At 42.1% G+C, this 21,964-nt stretch overlaps 2 protein-coding genes across 3 annotated transcripts in view; both read left to right on the top strand.

Moving 5' to 3' along the window:
* The window catches only part of sirpg.L (signal-regulatory protein gamma [provisional] L homeolog), a 34,319-nt gene extending 27,085 nt beyond the window's left edge, over nt 1-7,234 (top strand). Inside the window, exons 8-11 of the mRNA XM_041575908.1 lie at nt 85-438; nt 2,203-2,514; nt 6,050-6,155; nt 6,745-7,234. Coding sequence (XP_041431842.1) covers nt 85-438; nt 2,203-2,514; nt 6,050-6,147 — 764 coding nt within the window. The 3' untranslated portion in view covers nt 6,148-6,155; nt 6,745-7,234. The remainder of the gene's footprint in view (nt 1-84; nt 439-2,202; nt 2,515-6,049; nt 6,156-6,744) is intronic.
* A 1,206-nt stretch (nt 7,235-8,440) lies between these two features.
* LOC108703824 (signal-regulatory protein beta-1-like) lies at nt 8,441-14,815 on the top strand. Of its 2 annotated transcripts, XM_018240129.2 has the most exons (5): nt 8,441-8,975; nt 9,453-9,782; nt 11,327-11,626; nt 12,229-12,523; nt 14,337-14,815. In XM_018240129.2, exons 1-4 carry the CDS (start codon nt 8,903-8,905, stop codon nt 12,501-12,503), a joined length of 978 nt encoding a protein of 325 aa, XP_018095618.1. In that variant the 5' UTR covers nt 8,441-8,902; the 3' UTR covers nt 12,504-12,523; nt 14,337-14,815. The 2 variants fall into 2 exon arrangements, with proteins under 2 accessions (XP_018095618.1, XP_041431864.1); XM_041575930.1 differs by lacking the exon at nt 12,229-12,523.
* The last annotated feature ends 7,149 nt before the right edge of the window (nt 14,816-21,964 follow it).

Consider the following 21,964-nt stretch of genomic DNA (forward strand, 5'->3'; position numbering starts at 1 on the left):
TATATTTAATATATTTAACATTTTTTTTAAAATTGAATACAGATATTTAGCATTAGGCTTATCCATATCCCTGTAATTTTACAGAATTCCCCTGGCGCCCACAGATGGAAGAGATAATAAATCCTGATACCCTGATACACAGCAAAGAGGGCAAATTCCAGTGTAAGATCTGGGGGTATTTCCCTGATGCTCTGGAGGTGAAATGGTTGAGGAGAGAAGCAGGAGGGCAGGAATTATTCTCTGTGTGTCCCAGTGAGAAATACAAGATCCCAGAGATGGAGCAGAAGAGAGAAGCTGATGGGACCTTCTCCTGCACAGTCAGTCTCATTGTCTCTGTGTCACTAACAACTGAGCAGGGGGCGGAGTTTATCTGCCGGGTGGGACACCCCAGTCTGGGGGAACCCCTAGAGAGAAGCACCAGGGCCCTCAGTGTGAGAGGTGAGTGTCAAAGTTAGTGAAAACAAGAGCAATGGCTGATTTCTTTCTTCACAGATGATGTTGCAGGTTAATTCAATGTAATTCTGCCAAAACCCAATTTGTGTAAAAAGTCAGAATCTTTTGACAACTTGATCCTAAGTGAACTGCACTTACAAAAGAAAAAATATCCCTAAGTGAGTGGCTGCTAGTGATAAGAACAACTGTATTAAAAACACCTTCACACTCTGGGGTGTTACTTACTCCCACACTATCTCACATCGGTGGAGGACACAACTGCTTTTGTAAACTAATCCTGGCCCTGACACTGAGCTCTAGTTTGACGCTTGATAAACCCATTTATGGAGTACCTGTTCCCTCAGCTTTCACTAATGTGTTGGTTTACTTTAGGGGTTTAAAGCTATTTTCACGTCTTGAGTCTTCCTCTTGTCTTTCCATTCTCTTAAGATGGAGTCCAAAGACAGAGAACAACAGTTTTATAGGCTATGGAAATTCCCATAATTCCCCCAAACCAATGGGTTACACCTTTCACTCACTGGACAGACTGTCTGTATTTGGAACTAAGAGCAAATCCATTAACTCATAGAGACTGGTGACTTCTTGGCCATGTCTGGGTTCAGCCATAATAAAACCTTTAAGTGCAGAAGTGACTTGACCTTGGTCTGACATTGACAGCTCTGACCCTCAGTGGAAGGTGTCCCTCAGCAAAACCTTTATACCTGCATTCCTACTACTCCAGGCTCCTTCATGACTGGCAGATACTATAACCAGAATCAGGGATTCTATGAGCACCACCATAGCACCTAAAGTGGCTTTTATGCACAACAAGACCTGTAAGACACACATGTCAACTCCTAATGTTTACTTACCCAGACTGAAATGACTAGAGGCGGCACACAGAATCCTCAGCAACAGGCAGAGCAAGAAGAGTGAATAGGGAGTGTAGTCTAATTGGAATGATGGGGGATCCAGGACAAGTATGGCCAGGGGTGAAGGGTACATTGGTAAGATGCGACTGTAATTCAAAAATCAGATTAGGGTCTCTGGGAAGCAGACTTCTCTTGTTATGTTGGTATCCCACTCAAAATGAAATATTGGGCATTTTAGAATAAGATCGTAAGGTTATCTGCATAGGATAGGAATGTGTCCTAGGGAACTGCATTGGTTAATGAGATGCTGTACTGTCATTTAGCCCAATCTTTTTGACTTATTTTACCAAAAATCAATGCATCAGAAAAAAAAGTATTTTCAAAGTTTTATAAATAGTCAAAGTACTGTAGGAAAATAGAGATATATACATATTTCCCTACCTTAGTTCTTTATGAAATTGCCAATGAAAGGCTACATTTGCATAATCCTGAATATATATCTTATCTCTAGCAAGACATTAAGCTCCCCAGGTACAGGGGTTGGTTTCACTAGAATTGTTGGATCAGTCACTCACTGTTTGGGATAAACAAACAATAAAGGGCACAGTTATAAAACAATATGCAGTTGTACCAAACAAAATTCCTCCATTGTGACTTTCAAGCAATTTACCTTTGTTTTGTGTATATCTATGCACAATTTATAATTGCTTTAAGTGGCAGGAAAAGTGGTGGGAAAAGTAACAAATCACAGTTTTCCATTTCTTCCATTTCTTCCATTTCTTGCAAAGTTGCATTTGCATATGACTTTAACTTTTAATTAAAATGTGCCCTATTGACAGCCAGATTCTACTACTTTACATAGGACTGTATATCTTATATCTCACTGTCTCATTCCCAGGGGTCCCAGTTGTGACAAACATTAGACAGAAGGACAGACACATCATCATGGAAATAGATCAGTTCTACCCACAGAACATTGAGATTACCTGGTACAGAGTTGTGGGGAAGCAGAAGGATTATAATCAGAGGTCTCATGACTTTATACAGAATAAACTATATCCAAACAGTGACGGCTCCTACAGACTCACCAGTATATTTGAGGGAATTGATCTTGTGGATAAGATGAATCCATTTGATTTGTACGTCACTGCTCAGGTGCAACATGAGACACTAAACTCTCCAATCCAGAGGGATTTCCTATGGGAGAAAGGTAACAGACAAACAGGACAAGAGTAATCATATTACAATATGGGGACTACCTGTGATTTGTTGGGTATAGGAATAACACAAAATTGTTTCTCAGTACAGCCAAATTCTAGTAAAATCTATCAATATGACACCAAACAAATTAGCAGAAGTCCCACCATAAAACACTCATTATTACTGATTACTGGAGATATCTGTGATGTTTATATGGACAGAGTCACATCACCTGAACTCAAACAAAACCAAATCATTGCCTGTGAGGAACTGTTATAACTGCCCAAATGGCCAATCCCAGTGAGAGGCTGCCCCTGAGGGTGGGGAAAGACAATCAGGAAGTGACATCTCCCAGAGAGAGGAAGTGGGCGGAGCTGTTGGTACAGAGAGACAGAGGGAGATATAGGGGCACGAGTGGGTCCCACACAGAGACACATACGAGTGTGACAGTGAGAACTGTTGGTTATTCAGGTCAGTGTCAGTAATGGATCCCACACATCATCCCAGTGTGAGAGAAGAATAAGGACAAATCATTTCCCCTGTCCTCTGGGATTTCTACAACCAGCACTTCATGTGACTGTGATCAGTCTGTGCCCACACATTGCACTGCCCTGTGCTTGGCACATCTTCAGGAGAGACTGTGGAACTATACTGTGTTCTCTATGGTACTATACTGTGCAGCCTGTACATGTGCTGGATTACAGGTTAGAGTGATACTGCTTGCTGCCCCCTGTGGCTGCTGTTTGGAATTACACCCTATATTCCCCATTACTACCAGTTGCACATGAATAAACACACAGGAAATCTATTTGCTTCCCCCTGTGGCCTCTGGTTGGAATTACACCCTATATTCCCCATTACTACCAGTTGCACATGAATAAACACACAGGGAGTCTATTGCTGCGTCACTGTTAGTGGATCCAACAGCTGCAACTACCTAATAACCATCCAGAGAGAATGACGTATGGATTCTCAATTTTTGTTTCCACTATTTTGTTATATAAATGTTGGGATGCGTTATTCATGCCACTGTTATCGTCACCAATATTTACATACAGTTTTCCCATATTTATACCATTCTTTTCAATAAAACATTTGAGAGTTATCTGCTGACGAGTCTCCTAAGTGTAACTTCACACTGGTGTCAGCATTGGGATAAGATCATCCCAGAATAAACCAGGTAGAAATGGAACGTGAACTCACTGAACTGAGCTCTCCAATCCTACAAGGCTTATGTTGTAGCCTAGAAATTGATCTCAATGGAATCACAAAGGACCAAATAGCTGCACTGATAGCATAACACACCAGGAATCATTGGGAAAGCCAACCAGATGTGGCAGATTTATTGTTAGAGCATCAAAGAGAGTCCCTAACATCTTCTTTAACCGCAGTCCAACCTCAACAGGAATCAAACCCACAACTTGTCAACACTGAAGATCTGGAGTCAGAAGCTGCAGCTCAAGGTATTACACCCAACCCATTTGAGGAAGACCTAATCATGATCCATTATCATTCATGTCTGGCTGCTTTGGGTGCTGATTTCACTGGCGTTAAGCGACTGAAATGGCTTGAACTAACCATCCAAGAGGGCCATGGGGCCTCAGCACCAAACTTATCATCTGACCAAATGAGATTGGTTATGCAAACCCCAAGCTGGTAGTAATACTAACCCATGCTGATTTTCCCTCTTTTGAAGATAGCAGAGAAAACATTGATGGGTAAACTTTTGAGATCATGTGTGAGGACTATGTGGTTCCCAAAACTGAGTGAACCAAGATATTGGCTGAGAAACTTACAGGTAAGGCAATGATGCCTATGGGGAAATTCCATACCCACAACTTGCCAACTATGAGGAAGTGAAGAAAGCATTGTTAAATAACTATGCCATATCCTCAGAGACGTATTGCTAGTCCTTCCAAAACTTGCAAAGTGGGGGGAGACACCAACTGGGACTTTTTGAACAAACTGAGGAGAACCTTTGATCAATGGTTTACCGCTAACCAAGTTTATATCAACTATGCCTACTTGAACAGTTTTTAGAGAAGTGTGCCCCAGATATTAGAGGATGGGTATTAGATTGCTCCCCAAAACAGTAGAAGAATGCCGGAGGGAATGCAGCACTATGCCCTTATTCTGCTCTCACACTGGGATGATGTGTGTTATTTATGGAGCAGCCAATTACTGGCACTGACCTTAATAACATCCACTTGTTCCACTGTCTCTGTGTGGGATCCACCTGTGCCCCTGAGTCTCCCTCAGTCTCTCTGAGCCAACAACTCTGCCCACTTCCTTTCTCAGGGAGATGTCACTTCCTGATTGTCTCTCACTGGGATTGGCCAGTTGGGCAGGGATGACAGTTCCTGACAGGCAATGATACAAACAAAATTTTGGGGATCAGGTGATGTGACTCTGTCCATATGACATCACAATATCAATTTTCCATAGTAGAATTTCAGGAGTTGTTTTTAATCAAATCCAGTTATGCCTGGTTACACCCAATCACACCCAGATCTGAAGGGGCTAGGTAAAATCTGGGAGCATTTACAAGTGTTTACTATAGCTGTGTTACCTTTAATTCAGGGGAACTGACCTGTAACTGTGAGAGATTAGGGGGAAAAATCCAGGATTCTGAAAATACCCACAATGCAATGTCTTAATTAGAATTCCAGAGTAATACATGTTGCTGCAGAATTGCATGCACTGCGATGTGCACAAGACTTTCCAACGCAGACCTCAATGAGCACCTGATTTGGTCAATCATGTTGTGGTTTCAGTGAACAGTGTCAATAGGAACATGTGAATCACTAGGTACAAGTCAGATGTGGGAGCGGGCAGAACCCACTAAGGGTATCCTGGGAAGTAATATCTCTAAGACAGGTCTTAATTCTAGTCCTCAATTTAACTTGTGCTTGCACTCATAAATGAACCCTTTAGAGATCCTAAGTACTGGTTGGGATTATACAAAAGCAAAGGATGGCAACTTGGAATGAGTTAATCCTGGTCCATATGGAAACTGTTCTACACAGAACGGAAACCCATAGGTTGGGTGGGTTAAGGCTCAAAATTTGGGCAAGCAGGGTGGGTTTGGATTAGACTGAGGAACTGCACTCATACAACACAATATCATTAATACTTGTCTTGCCTTGACCAGCAGTGGCTGCCTGATAGTGATCTCAACTCTGATCTCAGTGTCAATGAAATCAGAACAGTTGGGTAGCAGTAGCAAAATTATTTCATTGGACAAATCCCCTGTTACTTGTTGCCCTGCTCTATTAATAAAAACTGACATTGCCATTGGACTCCTCCTCTGTTCAACTGGAACAAGAGACACGTACACAAAAGTATAGTATAGAGTGGGAATATGTGGATACACGTTGGGTACAGGTTAAGGTTTTCCTGACCCCACATCACTCACTTTTCTACACAATATCAGATATCCACTGAGATATACTCAGTAGAGTCTACTTAATAGCATGGCTATGGTGCTGATCTGGGAGGCTGAGATATACAGAAATATAAATAATGTTGTACCTTTCTCCCCACAGGAGTCTATTATCTGCTGTCAGAGGGGAAGAAACTGTACCCATTGCCTAAATACCAAGATACAGACTCCAGCAATCCTGGGCATGTGGAGAGGAGCTGAAGAAGCAGGTGAGCAGTTCTGGACTGGCATTCAAACTGGACATGGCATTTTTAGAAAACCAAGGCCTGAACAGCCCCCCATAAGCCCACTAAATAGTCAGTGTCTATGGCAATTTACAGCAGCCCCTCTGTCATTTGTCACAATCCAATTATGAGGATCTTCATTTTATTCTTGTGGATAAGATGGTAATTTCCAGGTCCTACATATCCGTCATAGACATTCCTGATGCCTTGAGTTTGCATCGTGGCAACTGTCATTAGCGTCTGAAGCAAATATACAATTCCATTCATTATTGAGTAGATCAGAGCATAACAATGACCCATACATAGGCTGATACTGTACTGTATCTAAATAATAAACTGAATAGACCATAAGAGTGGCACAATATACCCAGTATGACCATCTTTCTGTTCTTCATTCATTTGGGCTGAGCAACAGAACAGCAAGAAGAGAAGACATCCTGAAGATCCTCCTAATGTTCTCATCTGCTGATCTTCCATTTTGATTCCCCAAAAGTGTCATTAATAGAAAACTGAAGAGAAAAGGTTTGGGGGCTTATTTCCTATGTAACCTCATCTGTAACTCTTTACTTTATAGGAGAAACCCCAACACCCCCAGTGATGGGCAACAGAATGTAGGAAATGCCCCTGGGGAAGGAAAGAGCAATGGAAAGAAAGACTGATATTTATTCCCTGAGAACAATCCCCAGTGACACAGCGGTTGGTTTGGGACACAAAGTGTTGGACTCGTGGGTTTGGTGGTACCAGGGTGGGTTCCATCTCTTGCTCATTATACACAGTAGTGTAACTGGTACTGTTGAAGTCCATAACATAAGACAGCCTGTGTCTCTATGGAAGAGATAGTGTAGATTGTAAGCTCTGCTGGAGCATGCCCCCACCCCCCAATAAGTAGGGTTGTCACCTGGCCAGTATTTCACTGGCCTAGCCAGTAAAATACCAGCCAAGGCCGGGGTTGGTATTACAAATCTGCCCTCAATGTATTAGCCAGTAAATTTGTAATACTTATTGTTCTGCCCCTGGCCTACCTCAGATCTGCCCACTCCCCTACTCATCTAATCCAAGGGCTGCAGTCCCTTCCTGGCAAACCTCTGGGACTCCACCCCTAAATGTAATGATCCCGCCCCATAAACATCAAAACCAGCCCCTAAAATGGCACAACCCCCACCCCTCTCTGGCCTTCCCCCACCCTCTACATCACCGGCCTGTGAGGGCCAGATCTAAAAGGTGGCAACCCTACATGTCAGTAATGATGCAGCAGATACAGCACCTGGGCTAAAATGACTCTTTACCTTAGAATGGCCCCTTTATTGGAGCTCCCCATTCTCTATGCTCTGTGTCCCCCACAAATGAGTGGTGGGTGTGTCCTAACATTGGTTACTTAAAACACCAATAGGATGTGACCAGCCAATCACAGTTCTGCCTTCAGAATGGGAAAGACAGACTTCAGTCTATGTGAGTTATTAGAGGTAATTAATGATGGGTCAGTGTGGGCAGATTCATATGGCAGCACCAGTCGGGGGAGACTTTATGGATATGTACAGTAAGTGCTTCTCACCTACTCCCTGTCATTAAAGGGACAGTATCCTCATTGTGCAACATGAGTGCAATGAATAGGCTTGTGCTGATCATTAAAGGGACAGTATCCTCCTTGTGCAACATGAGTGCAATGAATAGGCTTGTGCTGATCATTAAAGGGACAGTATCCCCCTTGTGCAACATGAGTGCAATGAATAAGCTTGTGCTGATCATTAAAGGGACAGTATCCCCCCTTGTGCAACAGGAGTGCAATGAATAGGCTTGTGCTGATCATTAAAGGGACAGTATCCCCTTGTGCAACATGAGTGCAATGAATAGGCTTGTGCTGATCATTAAAGGGACAGTATCCCCCCTTGTGCAACAGGAGTGCAATGAATAGGCTTGTGCTGATCATTAAAGGGACAGTATCCCCCTTGTGCAACATGAGTGCAATGAATAGACTTGTGCTGATCATTAAAGGGACATTATCCCCCTTGTGCAACATGAGTGCAATGAATAGGCTTGTGCTGATCATTAAAGGGACAGTATCCCCCTTGTGCAACATGAGTGCAATGAATAGACTTGTGCTGATCATTAAAGGGACATTATCCCCCTTGTACAGCATGAGTGCAATGAATAGGCTTGTGTTGATCATTAAAGGGACAGTATCCCCCTTGTGCAACATGAGTGCAATGAATAGGCTTGTGCTGATCATTAAAGGGACAGTATCCCCCCCCTTGTGCAACATGAGAGCAATGAATAGGCTTGTGCTGATCATTAAAGGGACAGTATCCCCCTTGTACAACATGAGTGCAATGAATAGGCTTGTGTTTGTACATGGGCAGTTGGTTGGGCACAGGGTACAGGTGCAGGACATTATGGGAGTTGTATTTGGTGCCAAAGGTCAAGTAGTACATGTTTCCTAAAGGCATGGCACTGTTATTAATTGTTACTTGGATTTGGGCAATACAATGGCAATAAACCAGAATAAACATATTTCCCCAGTCAAGTCTCTCTTCTGTGTACTCCTAGTTCCAGCCCTGATGATTTTGGCCCCAGAGAGCCCAAATTAGCAGGGATAGAATTCACAGGCTCTCTCAGTAGAGCAAATAAAGAAGGAGAAGCATGTGATGTTGCCCTGCAGCAGCCAATAAACATTTACATTCAATTTACATTCACACGAGATGAGTCAATAAGAAGCAGAGACCTGAGCCGAGAACATGGAAAATTGTGTCACTGGGAAAGTGCTGGAATTTCTCTTCTTCTTTCTGCTCCTCCTGCTGCAGCAGCAATGTAAGTACTACTCTCCTCTCTCTCATGTACTGGGGTCTCTCCTTTCTTTTTCTCTCTCTTTCACTCTCTCTCTCTCTCTCTCTCTCTCTCTCTCTTCCCTATCACTACTTGCTCCATATCCTACAGTCGTCCTTGATCAATTACATTTCCCACTGAAAAACACAAACTCCCCCCTCCCAGATTAACCACCAAATCTTCAGAATTTGCTCACACCATATGGTGAAGTACCAAGGCGACAGCTCATATTCATTCATTTATTTACTAACAATAGAAAGTCTGAGTGACTGAATCATCAGGCCAAGAGAGTAGAACCCAACTATCTAACCAGTCATATGGTCACACAGTCCGACCTGTTATGGTCCAACCTTTAGTCATTATCATAACAGTCAACAGTTGCACAACATTTAGCAAAATAAACTGATCTAGGTCTTCTTTGCACACGCATAACAAATTAACTTATTTTTTGTAAATATTTAGGTTCCTCCTTGCAGGTAACACTTCCCCCCTTTCAGTCCTCCCTGATTGGAAGAGATGTCCTACTTCCCTGCACATTCAGAGTGGATAATCCTCCAGTGAATCCCAAGTTCCTCGCTCTCTTGTGGCATTTTGGAGACAAGGAGGTTCTGAGATATGACAACAAAGGGAAGGTTTCCAGCCCCCGGTTATTCATAGATGAGAAACTTATACTGGAAGGCAATGTCTCATTGTCTCTCTCCAACGTGACCATCTCTGATAGAGGAACCTACAGGTGCTCAGTCATTTACAGCCCAAACACCCAACAGAAGGAGATCAGGCTGCACATTCATGGTAGGAATGAAGACCAGGAAGATTCACCTACTGTAATTCTGTCATATTTAGCAGCTGGAAATTTGCTCTGTTATTACATGACATTTGGCACAGTCAGTAAGGAGGTAAGAAATCACTGGCACTCAAAGGGCAGGTACAAGCAGGGACAGTCCCTTGCGTTTTATTAGCAGAAAATGCCCCTTTATCAAGCATAACATTTTTGTTGTGAGAGAAGGCTATTAGTGCCAGTGATTTGTTACCTACTTGCAGTTGGGGGGTGCCGATCCCTTCATCACCGTGCACCGGGCAATCAACACGTAGGCCAGGGAGTGCGAGAGGAGCTTCTATTTGAACAGTCAGTAAGGACCCAGATGTTACCAGTATCTTCTAAGGGAAATATATTTGTTTGTGTGTGTGTGTTGAAATGAGTCTTTTTAAGATCCAGGCTTTGTCCAGGGCTCCACTTAACTCTAAATATAAAATATAAATATAATTGTATCAGTGATAGTTTCAAATTTCATCCTATCTAACATAAAATGGCCACTGACCCAATTCTCATCCTAACTGGCCTTTTGGCTAAACCTCTCCCTGTCACTGCTCCAAGTTCCCCCATGGGGGATGTCAGTCCTACACTTTGAAAACCACTGTTTTAAATGTTAGGCAACAGTTTATCTCCCAAGACTGAGGATAAAATGGTGGATCAAATTTTAGATCTCATTTCCACCTGCCATGCGTCTATGTAACACAAGCTTTGCTTCTCATCAGCCTTTACACTTTCTTGTACCACAATTTGAGGCACTGTCTCGCAAAACAGCCCGTAAAACATTTCTCTAATACAGAGAAGTTCTGAGTATGTACCAGGAATATGAAAATCAAATGCCGAACATTGATACATTGGAACATTGTAGGACATTGGTTCATCTCCAACTCAAATGATTGTCCATTTAGACTAGTAATGAGTGAGTGGGTTAGTTTAATTAACTGCTGGATTTCCAATTGAGGTTAATTGAAAATGGAACAGACATGCAGAGTTGACTTGGGGTCATGGGACCCTGCGAAAGAATTTTAGACAGAGAATCTCTCGCCATTTTCTTTTCTTCATTCACCCTCTGTCTTCCCTTACCCTTGCACTTGTTTTCATATTTCTCTCTTTCTTACCATGATTCTATGTTCACCCAACTTTTTGGCCTTTCTCTTTCTCATTCCCTTTCATTCTCTCCCATTCTATATATGCAAGCCATTGTCTTCCTAATCCATATCCCATCTTTTCTATTCTCGTTTCTTCCTCATCTCTCTTCTTCCTTGTTTATTCTCCTCAGCTATTGGTGTACCTTGCCCCCCCCCATCATTTCTCTCTGCTCTATATTACTTAAAGGGCACATTTTTTCACCCTCATCCTGTAGGAAATAATAAATAACAAATGACATATGATATCTGATTCTGCTATGTACTATAGATTGTAAGTTTGATTTTCACCATGGAGGAATCTCTCTGCCTCATCAAATATATAGACAGATTTACAGACACATGTAACATGGACTGAGAAGCTGTATTTTTGTTTGTAGCGGTGCCAGAGGTGGGGCTTGCAAAGAGGTCAGTAAGTAAGAACCAGAGAGCTTTCCTTCAGTGCTCAATTACTGGTTTCTACCCAGAACCCATCAATGTGACTTGGCTCAGGAACGGGAAGCTTTTACCCAACTCAGTCCTGGGCCCCCTTCAACAGAATGAAGATGGAATGTTCCAACAGGACAGCACCCTGACTCTCACCCCCTCTTTCACCCGGGGTAACCCAATATATGCTTGTCAGGTGCAACATGAATCCCTCCCAACCCCAAGGCAAGATAGTTACAAGGTGCAGTATGGAGGTGAGTGCACTTTGAATTCATTTCATATAGTGAAGCATTGGGTCAGTTTGGTTCTCTCTCTATAGATCAACCACTGCTCATGGGTTTTATAATGATAATTAAATGTGTGCTGAAAATGAATCCAACCCAATGTTAACTCAGTGAATCAAAAGAATCACAAAGTTACATATTTTTCATGCAAAACGTCTTACTTGGTAACCTGATAAGTGATATTTTCTATACCACACATCTGCCACATGCCATCATAATGTGCCCACTGGACCACTGTGTTTCCAATCATTGCAGCTCCCACTCATATGAATAAACACAAATATTCAGATTAATAAGGAGGAGTCTATGGAAGGGGAGTTGCCCATAAATACCTGGTTATATATGGGGGAGCACAAGGAACCCTCACTACAGGGTCATTACAAGGACATTTCACTGCCCAGTTATGGGGTTAGTTACTAGTTGGGCCAATAGGTTTTATTAAACATAAAATAAAATCAGTACTTCTTCTACAAAGAACCCACACAGATTGAATGCTACATTACAATCCTCATCCTATAGGAAATAATAAATAACATATGGCACCTGATTTGAATCTGTCTTTGTGTCTCTAGCGGTGCCAGATGTTGTGGTTGCTAAGAGATCTCTCCTTAAGAACCAGGGAACTTTCCTTCAGTGCTCAATGACTGATTTCTACCCACAATCCATCACTGTGACTTGGCTCAGGAACGGGAAGCTTTTACCCAACTCAGTCATGGGCCCCCTTCAACAGAATGAAGATGGAACATTCCGACTCAACAGCACCCTGACTCTCACCACTTCTGACACCTTTGATAAAGAAGAGATTGTTTGTCAGGTTCAATATAAATCCCACCCCCAGGCAAGATAGTTCTAAGGTGCAGTTTAGAGGTGAGTGCACATTGGGTCAGCTTGGTTCTCTTTCTCTATGGGGCAGATTTATCAAACAATAGAAATCCAAGTGCAGGACTAATCCACAGCAGTTTTCTTTGACTGCAAAATCTTTTATTGGGAATGTGCAAAACACAACATGTTTCGGGCTAGGCCCTTTATCAAGTGTGCAGGAACATACAAGGTGTGGGTATTTAAGCATTTCGTGACCTTTCACCTAATGTGATGCATTGTGGGTAAGTCAAAAATGGTGTTGATTAAACCATTTAAATCAATTAGTGTGAATAACACAAACAATTTTTCCAGCGTCCATAAAAAGTTCACTTAAAATCCATCGATTTGTGAAATATTCGTGTAGTAGAAATATTATTTTTTTTTTAAAAATGTAACAATAAAATAAGAAAGTCCATCTCTCCATTTCCACTTGGCGCCAGGCCAATACTTCACTAGTTTAGCCTATGTGTAAAGGAAACTGCCATTAGGCCTATCCAGGCACATGTTATTACTCACACAATAATTTTTGTGTACTTCGACTAGGGAACAGTCCAACTTTGATTCAAAGTAAGAAACTTCGAATGTCAAAGTGTTTTTTTCTTAGACTATACGATCCTTCTATTCGACTTCGACCATCGAATTCAAATATTGAAGGATCGAAATTTATCAATCTTCACTCAAAGTTTTTTTTTAAAAATTATTTGTTCCCCAATTTTGACCTGCTGAACTCCATCTCCCACTTCGATGATCGGTTATTCAAAGTTTTTTTAATTAGAATATTCGATTGAGCCTATCTATACTTAGGCTTCAGTAAATGGTTAATGGGTCCATGGAATGCTGGGAAAACATTGGATTAGCAGTAAAAACCTACACCTGATGCTATTTTACTTTAAAAGAGGCCATCACCTAGGCTCATTTTGTTACCCTCAATCCAGGCAGAGTGGATAACATTGAAGCAGGACTATTTCTAAATCGGACAATTCCCTAATTACTGATTACGCATTGATTGTATTCATCTATTGATCACACACCACCTCCCCATCAACAGGAGCACTAACGTCACTGTAAGAGATCCCATTATAACAGACTGGGTTTCCTGGAAGTGTCCAGGACTATCCTCCTCACTCAGCTCCCAATCACCTCTTCACCCAACAACAAATGCCAGAGGGTTGGCTTGTGGGTAACTTATATGTTATATTTCCTATAAAGCCATTTGAAAGATTCCTTTAAAGGAATGTGCATGTATTTGGCATAGACCAGCTACAATCTTGTAACAATACATTATGCTTCTTGGGACTTGTACTTTACTGCAATTAAGTGATTTTGGCAGGGATTGTAATTAATGGCACCTGATTGACTTGGAGGTTGGATGTGAGTAGGGGCTCTTACTCATGAGCGTTTTTACCTGCGCTCCCCTGTGTTCCGTTTTTCGGTGTTCAGCCGCAGGGGAGTGCAGGAATAGACACATTTAATTTTTTCAAATGGGGCTGTACTCACATAGGCGCATGTAGGCGGCGAACGCAGGAAAAATGCAGCATGTTGCGTCTCAACCTGCGTTCGGCGAATATATGCGCCTGTGTGAGTACAGCCCCATTTGAAAAAATTAAATGCGTCTATTCCTGCGCTCCCCTGCGGCTGAACGCCGAAAAACGCTTATGAGTAAGAGCCCTAAATGAATTAATTAATAAGGAAGGGAAGGAATGTCTCCTACCAAGTTGTTGATGAAATTGCACTTCCGATGCCTCTCAGTCACTGGGGTGCTGAGCTTTATTGGCCCTGGAAGGTTTTGCACCTCAGCATTGTGTTTGTCATGTTACAGTGCAGCCTGGTCTCACACAAGAGATTCATGAGGATCTTCAACTCCAGGATTGTGGGGAATATTGGCAGACGGAGGGATAACCAACCACAGAGAAGAGTGTGTGAGAGGCTCATCAATGCTTATCTATATCTTCATCCATATTAACTCAATAATGACTGAAATGCACTAATACCTACGTCTGTTGTTTGGCCTTAATATGTTGGTCTTGTCATAGGGCTTATATGTCAGTTCATGAGGCTTTTGGTCCTATTTAACCCCTTCTTCTGTTGTCCAACTTGGAACTGAAGTGTTAACTCTGCAAAAAAGGGGGTTAGGTAAATACCCTGAAAAATGATGTACCTGCTCTGTGTTTTTCAAATGACATTATCCGTGTGTATTGCAGTTTTGCAAAAGTGAAAAAAGAAACAGCCACCGTTTTTGGTTTTATGGGTTTATTGACATAATCTTGTTCAAAATCTCTAACATTTTTATAAGAATAAAAGGACAATATGGATTTGTGACAAAAGTTTGTTTATTTGTTTGTTGAACACCACATAAGCATTTGTACAACCAATGAAACATGAAGCCGAACTGTAACACACAGGAGGAATGTGGTCTCAACATTCATTTCAATATATAGCAGCCCCCATTGAGAACTAAAGGCCAGAGCTTTACAAAGGGTTTAGTGGGTTACGGGCAACTATTTCTTGCATGAGATTCATAATGTACCCCTGTGTCCATGCTGGGCAAGTTAATATAAATTAAAGAAGACAAAAAAAGTTTGGCATTGAGGAGCCCTGTGTACAAAACAAGGATATAACAATCAATATGATTTACAAATGACACTTGTCAATATATGACAATATGGGATGTTTGAAAGTATCAGCAGGTAATGGCCAGGTAATGTGTTGGAATAGTTGCAAGTTCATTGTAAAAAACAACGCTTTGTGCCTTTAAGAGTGCTGGGTAGCCAAAGTAGGCCATAGGTAGCCAATACTTTATAGTGCAAAGTAACAACCAACACTTTGTGCCTTTAAGGCATATCATATACCTTTGACTTGCTATTTAAGTACCACAGATGGAGGAGGTGGTGGAGGAGATAGTAGTAGGCAATAGCACATATTATGATTGCTGGGTAGCCAAAGGTAGCCAACAATACTTTATAGTACAAAGTAACAACCAACGCTTTGTGCCTTTAAGGCATATCATATACCTGGGACTTGCTATTTAAGTACCACAGGAGGAGGAGGAGGAGTTAGTAGTAAGCAATAGCACATATTATGAGTGCTGAGTAGTCAATGTAGGCCATAGGTAGCCAACAATACTTCATAGTGCAAAGCACAAGGTACACTGTTTTCACTTGGACGTTGCAGAACACAGGCCATTGTTACATGAATGCACATAACATGTAAAACACATACAATACTGAGCTTGATTAGCATATGTTACCTTTGAAGCAACACTGCACTAGTGATAAATACACAATAAAAAGTGTAGTCATAAACTTGCAATGACTGGAATTCATTGACCCTTACAGGTAACATTTTTTGGCCAAGTGAATGTGTTGGGCAACACTGCAGCATCACCATAGAAATATGTTAGAGCAAATGCACTTTGTGATGTTTGTAGGTGCTTTTCCAGATGTTATTAGAAAGAGCACCAATGGATGTTAGATATGGCACACCTTGCTGCTGATAACACCATACGTATATACATATGTTAGAGCAAATGCACTTTGTGATGTTTGTAAGTGCTTTCCAGATGTTATTAGAAAGAGCACCAATGGATGTTAGATATGGCACACCTTGCTGCTGATAACACCATACGTATATACATATGTTAGAGCAAATGCACTTAGATGTGTTGAAATGCTTTTCCAGATGTAATTGGAAAGGGTTCTAATAAATGTTAAAATTGACCCCTCAGTGATGAGAATGGAGCACAGAGTAAACAATGGGATGTGTTGTTTGGGAGTCAGTCCCATCGCTGAGTAACGGACAAAGTGATACCTGAAGCGTCAATAGGGCAAAGTTTGTTACCAGGAGAAAATAGGCAAAGAGGCCAGTGTCAGTTGGAAAATGATACAGACTGGAGCTAGGGACGTTTGTCCCCCTCGGAAAGGACCGTGTCCCCTTCCATGCCCTTCCGATGTTGAGGAGCTTCAGGGGGTGGAGGGGGAGCAGAAGGTGGACCAGGGACTTCACCCTCAGCAGAGCCCCCTGGCTCTGATGCCCATGAGGCCACACCAAGTGTCTAATGTACCTTACTCCCCTAGGCAAATAGTTACCCTGCTATTTACAAGCCCTTGATATGGTCTTGACCAGGGCTGTCCAACTGGGGACCCCCCTTTATGTGGCCTCCATTTCAAAGTCTGCCTGCTGTGTCTGATTACCATATATAAGGTTTAAATGGTATCAGTACAAAGATTAACTGGCCCCTGTATTGTTTAATCTTCATATTCAGATTAATCCCCTTTATTGTTTAATCCTCAAATTCAGACTGTGATCCCCCTGTATTGTTCACACTTGTGACACCTCTATTGTTTATATCCTAAAGCCCCTGTACTGTTCTACCTGAGACCCCTCTATTTTTTCTATCCTAAAGCCCCTGTACTGTTTTACCTGAGACCCCTCTATTGTTTCTATCCTAAAGCCCCTGTACTGTTCTACCTGAGACCCCTCTATTGTTTATACCCTAAAGCCCCTGTACTGTTCTACCTGAGACCCCTCTATTGTTTCTATCCTAAAGCCCCTGTACTTTTCTACCTGAGACCCCTCTATTGTTTATATCCTAAAGCCCCTGTACTGTTCTACCTGAGACCCCTCTATTGTTTCTATCCTAAAGCCCCTGTACTGTTCTACCTGAGACCCCTCTAGTGTTTATATCCTAAAGCCCCTGTACTGTTCTACCTGAGACCCCTCTATTGTTTATATCCTAAAGCCCCTGTACTATTCTACCTGAGACCCCTCTATTGTTTCTATCCTAAAGCCCCTGTACTGTTCTACCTGAGACCCCTCTATTGTTTCTATCCTAAAGCCCCTGTACTGTTCTACCTGAGACCCCTCTATTGTTTCTATCCTAAAGCCCCTGTACTGTTCTACCTGAGACCCCTCTATTGTTTCTATCCTAAAGCCCCTGTACTGTTCTACCTGAGACCCCTCTATTGTTTATATCCTAAAGCCCCTGTACTGTTCTACCTGAGACCCCTCTATTGTTTATATCCTAAAGCCCCTGTACTGTTCTACCTGAGACCCAGACTGAAACTGCCACATTGTTCTCCTGTTCAGACTTTATACAAAATGCTAATGGGGCCCCAGCACTGTGTCACTGTATGTAGTACATATTAGACTGAGAGCTTTCCCTGTCTCCTGCTCTCTTCTGTCTTCCCTCCCTGTGTGTCTCATACTTTGCCTGCTCTTTGCTCCCTGTGTGTGACATACTCTGTCTAACCTATGATCCCTATGGAACGTAAGTCTGGTATTTGTGCTGGGGGTTTGTTAACATTTGAAAATTATTGTTAGTGGCCCCTAAGGTGTTTAATCATATGCTGGGGTACTGTATTATACACAGGGGAGGAGGAGGCATATGGATTTATGGGTATGTGCCAGCGCCCAGCCCAACAGCAACAGCAAATATATGGGCCCCAAATCTGTACATGGCTGTGCCAGTAGGAAGCTTCACACTTTACAGTAATAGAAAGAAAGTCTTGAGTTCAGTGCAAGTCTGAGAGCAGCGAGAGTCACACCAAGCAGCCCCCCAGCTCTCTGCCTCTCTCTGTCACCCAACACATCAGTGACATCATTGACGCATATACACACTGCCAAACCTCACAGAAGGAGCTATTACTTGCTGTCAAGAGGGAGAAGGTGAAGGAGGGGGGTTCCACACAACTGAGTGACCATGATTACTGAAACAAATGATTAAATAAACTCTTGAAAAAAAAGAAAAAAAAAACCCCATTAAAAGTGTACACCTCACTGATGGCGTCCTAGACAGCCGCCTACTCTGCCTACCCCTAGTTCCAGCCCTGATCCCTGCAGGGAGCACTAACCATCTGGTTTTTTGGTGTGTTATTAATGTGGGCATGGTCTTGCGGTAACATGGGTGTGGTTTAAAGTGGGTGTGGTCTAAAAACAGGGAGTGGCTAAAATTGGCTTCCATTATCGGCCCTCTACCATGTAGATTAGAAAAATTCCGGCCCTCTGTACCATGTAAATTGGACAGCACTGGTCTTGACTATCCAGGAAGAGTAGACTTGGAGGCAAGTTCCCCTTTTCTCCTTCCTGCTGGCACAGCAAACAGTATTCTAGACTTTCTGAAGTCTTCTCTTCTGAATAAATCTCAAAACATTGTAAGACTATATCTATATTTGAATCCTCGTCCCAAGAGGATGCTGGAGGCTCCAAGGACAGCAATATAATTGGTTAATTAATGTGGAACTTAGAAACAACTTAAGGCAGGATAGTAATTAGTCTGAGAAATACTTTCTCCTCATGGAACATCCTGTAAGGAGCATCTATTGAAGGGCCTGGCCCTCGAAGGGCTGACGTCAAAAAGTTTGACATCACAGCTAACTAGGAGTAAGCAACCACAAAGAACTTGATCTAAATGCTCAGTCGTGCAGTAGAGAGGGATCTCAGATCAAGAGGAAGACCCCAGGTTGGACATATAGACCAGTTCGTCGGTGGACAAATTTTGAGTTTTGATTGGAAAAACGTATCTACTAATGGATCTCTCAACCAGCTCTTCTCCAAATAGCCAACAATGCAGAGACTTGGTCTTTCAGAGTGCTGAGACTCAGACTCTTTTGTAGCCCTGTGTTAAGAAACTTCAGGATATCCACTGCAGATGGTGTTATGGATTAAGATGCATCTCAACAGCCCAGTAAGAGAATATCTGCCATGCTTTATACTATTTACAATTTGTATTGCATTTCCTGGCATTGATAAGGGTTTGACCTGATCAGAACATTTATACTCTCTTAGGATCCTCCTTTCAACCTCCACACCATCAGTTGGTGATTGGGTTTGGATGCTTCCAACTGCCCTGGAGAAGGAGACCTCTGATGTGGAAGCAGTAACAAACACAATTGACTTCTCAGGAGTAGATACCAAGGTCTTCTGTGCCAAGTGGAAGAATGGTCATCATGTCCATCCTTGATAATAAGATCCTTTGCAGGATTCTCAATATTATCTGTACTGGAGGAAAGATGTAAGCAAACAGACCCTCTCAACTCTGGGAGAAGGCATCCACTGCCACAGTCCCACACAAGGGACTCTGAAAAGGAAGATCTGAAGCTTGGAGTTCAGATCTATCGCCATCATATTCAGCTCCGGACAGTCCCAATAGATGCTGACTGAGATAATCTGCCTCAATTTTAATTCGCTCCTGGAATGTACAGAGCAGTTAAATCTTGAAGGTGGATCTAAACCCATTCCATGATTGGGACAGTCTCTTTGAGCAAGAACTTAATCCTTGTTCCCCTTGATTTCTAAAATAAGATGCAGCCACTGCATTGTCTGATCTTCACTGCAGACCCTAGGAGAAACACACTGAGCTCCAGGATATTGGTCAGTATCTCGGAAAAGGTCTTCTACCTGCCCCTGAGGTATCTGTGAACACCTCTATCCAAGCTGGTTTCCCGATGGGAAAGTACTTGCAGGGATTGCTGGGCATTTTCCAACAGGCTAGATGTCTCTTGCACTCCATGATGATCTGAATTGCCAGTTTCAAGCTATAGGATCCTACTGCCTGAGAAAATAAGTGAATAGACCTCATCCTCCATTTGGTCCATTTCACCAAGTTTATAGTTGAAATCAGAAGGCCCAGAATGATCACGAATTACTTCACAGATGTGAATGACCTCTCCCAAAATTGCATTACCTGAAGGACAGGTGTCAATTTGAGCTCCAAGGTATGCCATTTTTGTGGCATGGTATCATCTGACTTTTGGCTACCCTTATGATCCAGCCAAACTTCTCTAAAACCGCCTTTTTATGAGATGGATGGTGATGTGGCTGGATCACTCACCCCTAAAGTAAATCATCCAGGTAATGGTAGATCTCTATGTTCTCCTGCCCTTTAGCTTGGCTATTATCACAACAAGAACTTAGGTTAAAGTTCTGGGAGAAGTAGCAAGTTCAATGCGAAGACAGTAAAATTGGTAATGTTGGTCTTAGAGACAAAATTGTAGAAATCTGTGGTGTTCTAAAGCAATGGACACATGCAAATAAACATCTTTAATCTAAAGAGGCTAGCCAATCTCTTGGAGAGAAAGAAAAGGGGGGTTTTTGCTCCATCCAGCTCGTCTAAAATGTATTTATCAGTCGTCAAGGGGTTACCGCTAATGGAACTTTGCCAAATGCAAGCATTATTAGTTTAATATACAGTATATATAGGAGCGGTCCATCCCAAGAATAAAAATCTGCTCACCCATTGAACACAGTGACCCGGGTGTACAGTATATGAACCCCGGGTCCCGCTCCTGGGTCAGCTGTTGCCGCTTACTTGCTGAGGGAATACAAGCAGGGGGTACTGACCAAATGAAGGGGGTGGCCGTGCATCGCCCCGAGCCCGTAGCTTGAGGTGAGTAGCAATATGTACAAAGTCGGCGAGCACTCCAGGTCCACACAAAGGGTAAAATCAAAAATGTATTTCAACTGGTTAAAAGCAAAACACCTGACGCGTTTTGTATCCACGATACGTAGTCATAGGCAAAACACTCAGGGGTGCCCATTGGCTTATTTATATCTAAAAAACGGACATTACTTCATTAATTATTTAATTGAAAAAACACTGTTAATTAACCCTGACTATAACAACACAAACAATTTAACCCTTGAAATGAATTCGAACACATCCGCTTTATACAATTTCTCAATTCATTTGAATTAATAAGCGATAAATGGAATGCCGGAAGTTCATTTACTGGATTGAAGAGTCAAGGAGTGAAAATAGCACCCATATAAATAATTTCAGTTTAAGCAATATTATCTAAAATGCCCTCTTTGAATTGATTTCTACCTTAAATTTCTATTGTCATGTAATTAAATCTATGCTGGAACACTAAGACGGACTAATAATAGGATTTTATAGACCTTCCCCATAGACTAACATTGGGTTTGGTAGCTTTTAGGTGGCGAACTAGGGGGTCGAAGTTTTTTCTTAAAGAGACAGTACTTCGCCTATTGAATGGTCGAATAGTCGAATGATTTTTAGTTCGAATCATTCGATTTGAAGTCGTAGTCGAAGGTCAAAGTAGCCCATTCGATGGTCGAAGTAGCCAAAAAAACACTTCGAAATTCTAAGTTTTTTTACTTCGAATCCTTCACTCGAAGTTAATGAATTGGCCCCTAAGTTTGTAGTATACTTACTTACATGTCTGACATGCAAACTACAATGTGTAGGCTGTACGAGTAGAAATTTAAAATGTAGGATGAGAGAGCATATCAACCAGTCTCATGTAGCAACACCTCGGTAGTTTCACGTCACTTTACAGCTTGTAATAGTGGTGATATTTCGCAGGTTACCATTCAAGGGATTGAAAAGATCAAGCCTCCGAATAGAGGTGGTGATTTAACAACTAAATTGCTACACAGAGAAGCCTTTTGGATTTTTACTTTAAACACGCGGCAACCATCGGGTTTAAA

Source organism: Xenopus laevis, chromosome 9_10L, assembly GCF_017654675.1.
Source record: "Xenopus laevis strain J_2021 chromosome 9_10L, Xenopus_laevis_v10.1, whole genome shotgun sequence".
In the NCBI taxonomy this organism is placed as follows: domain Eukaryota; kingdom Metazoa; phylum Chordata; class Amphibia; order Anura; family Pipidae; genus Xenopus; species Xenopus laevis.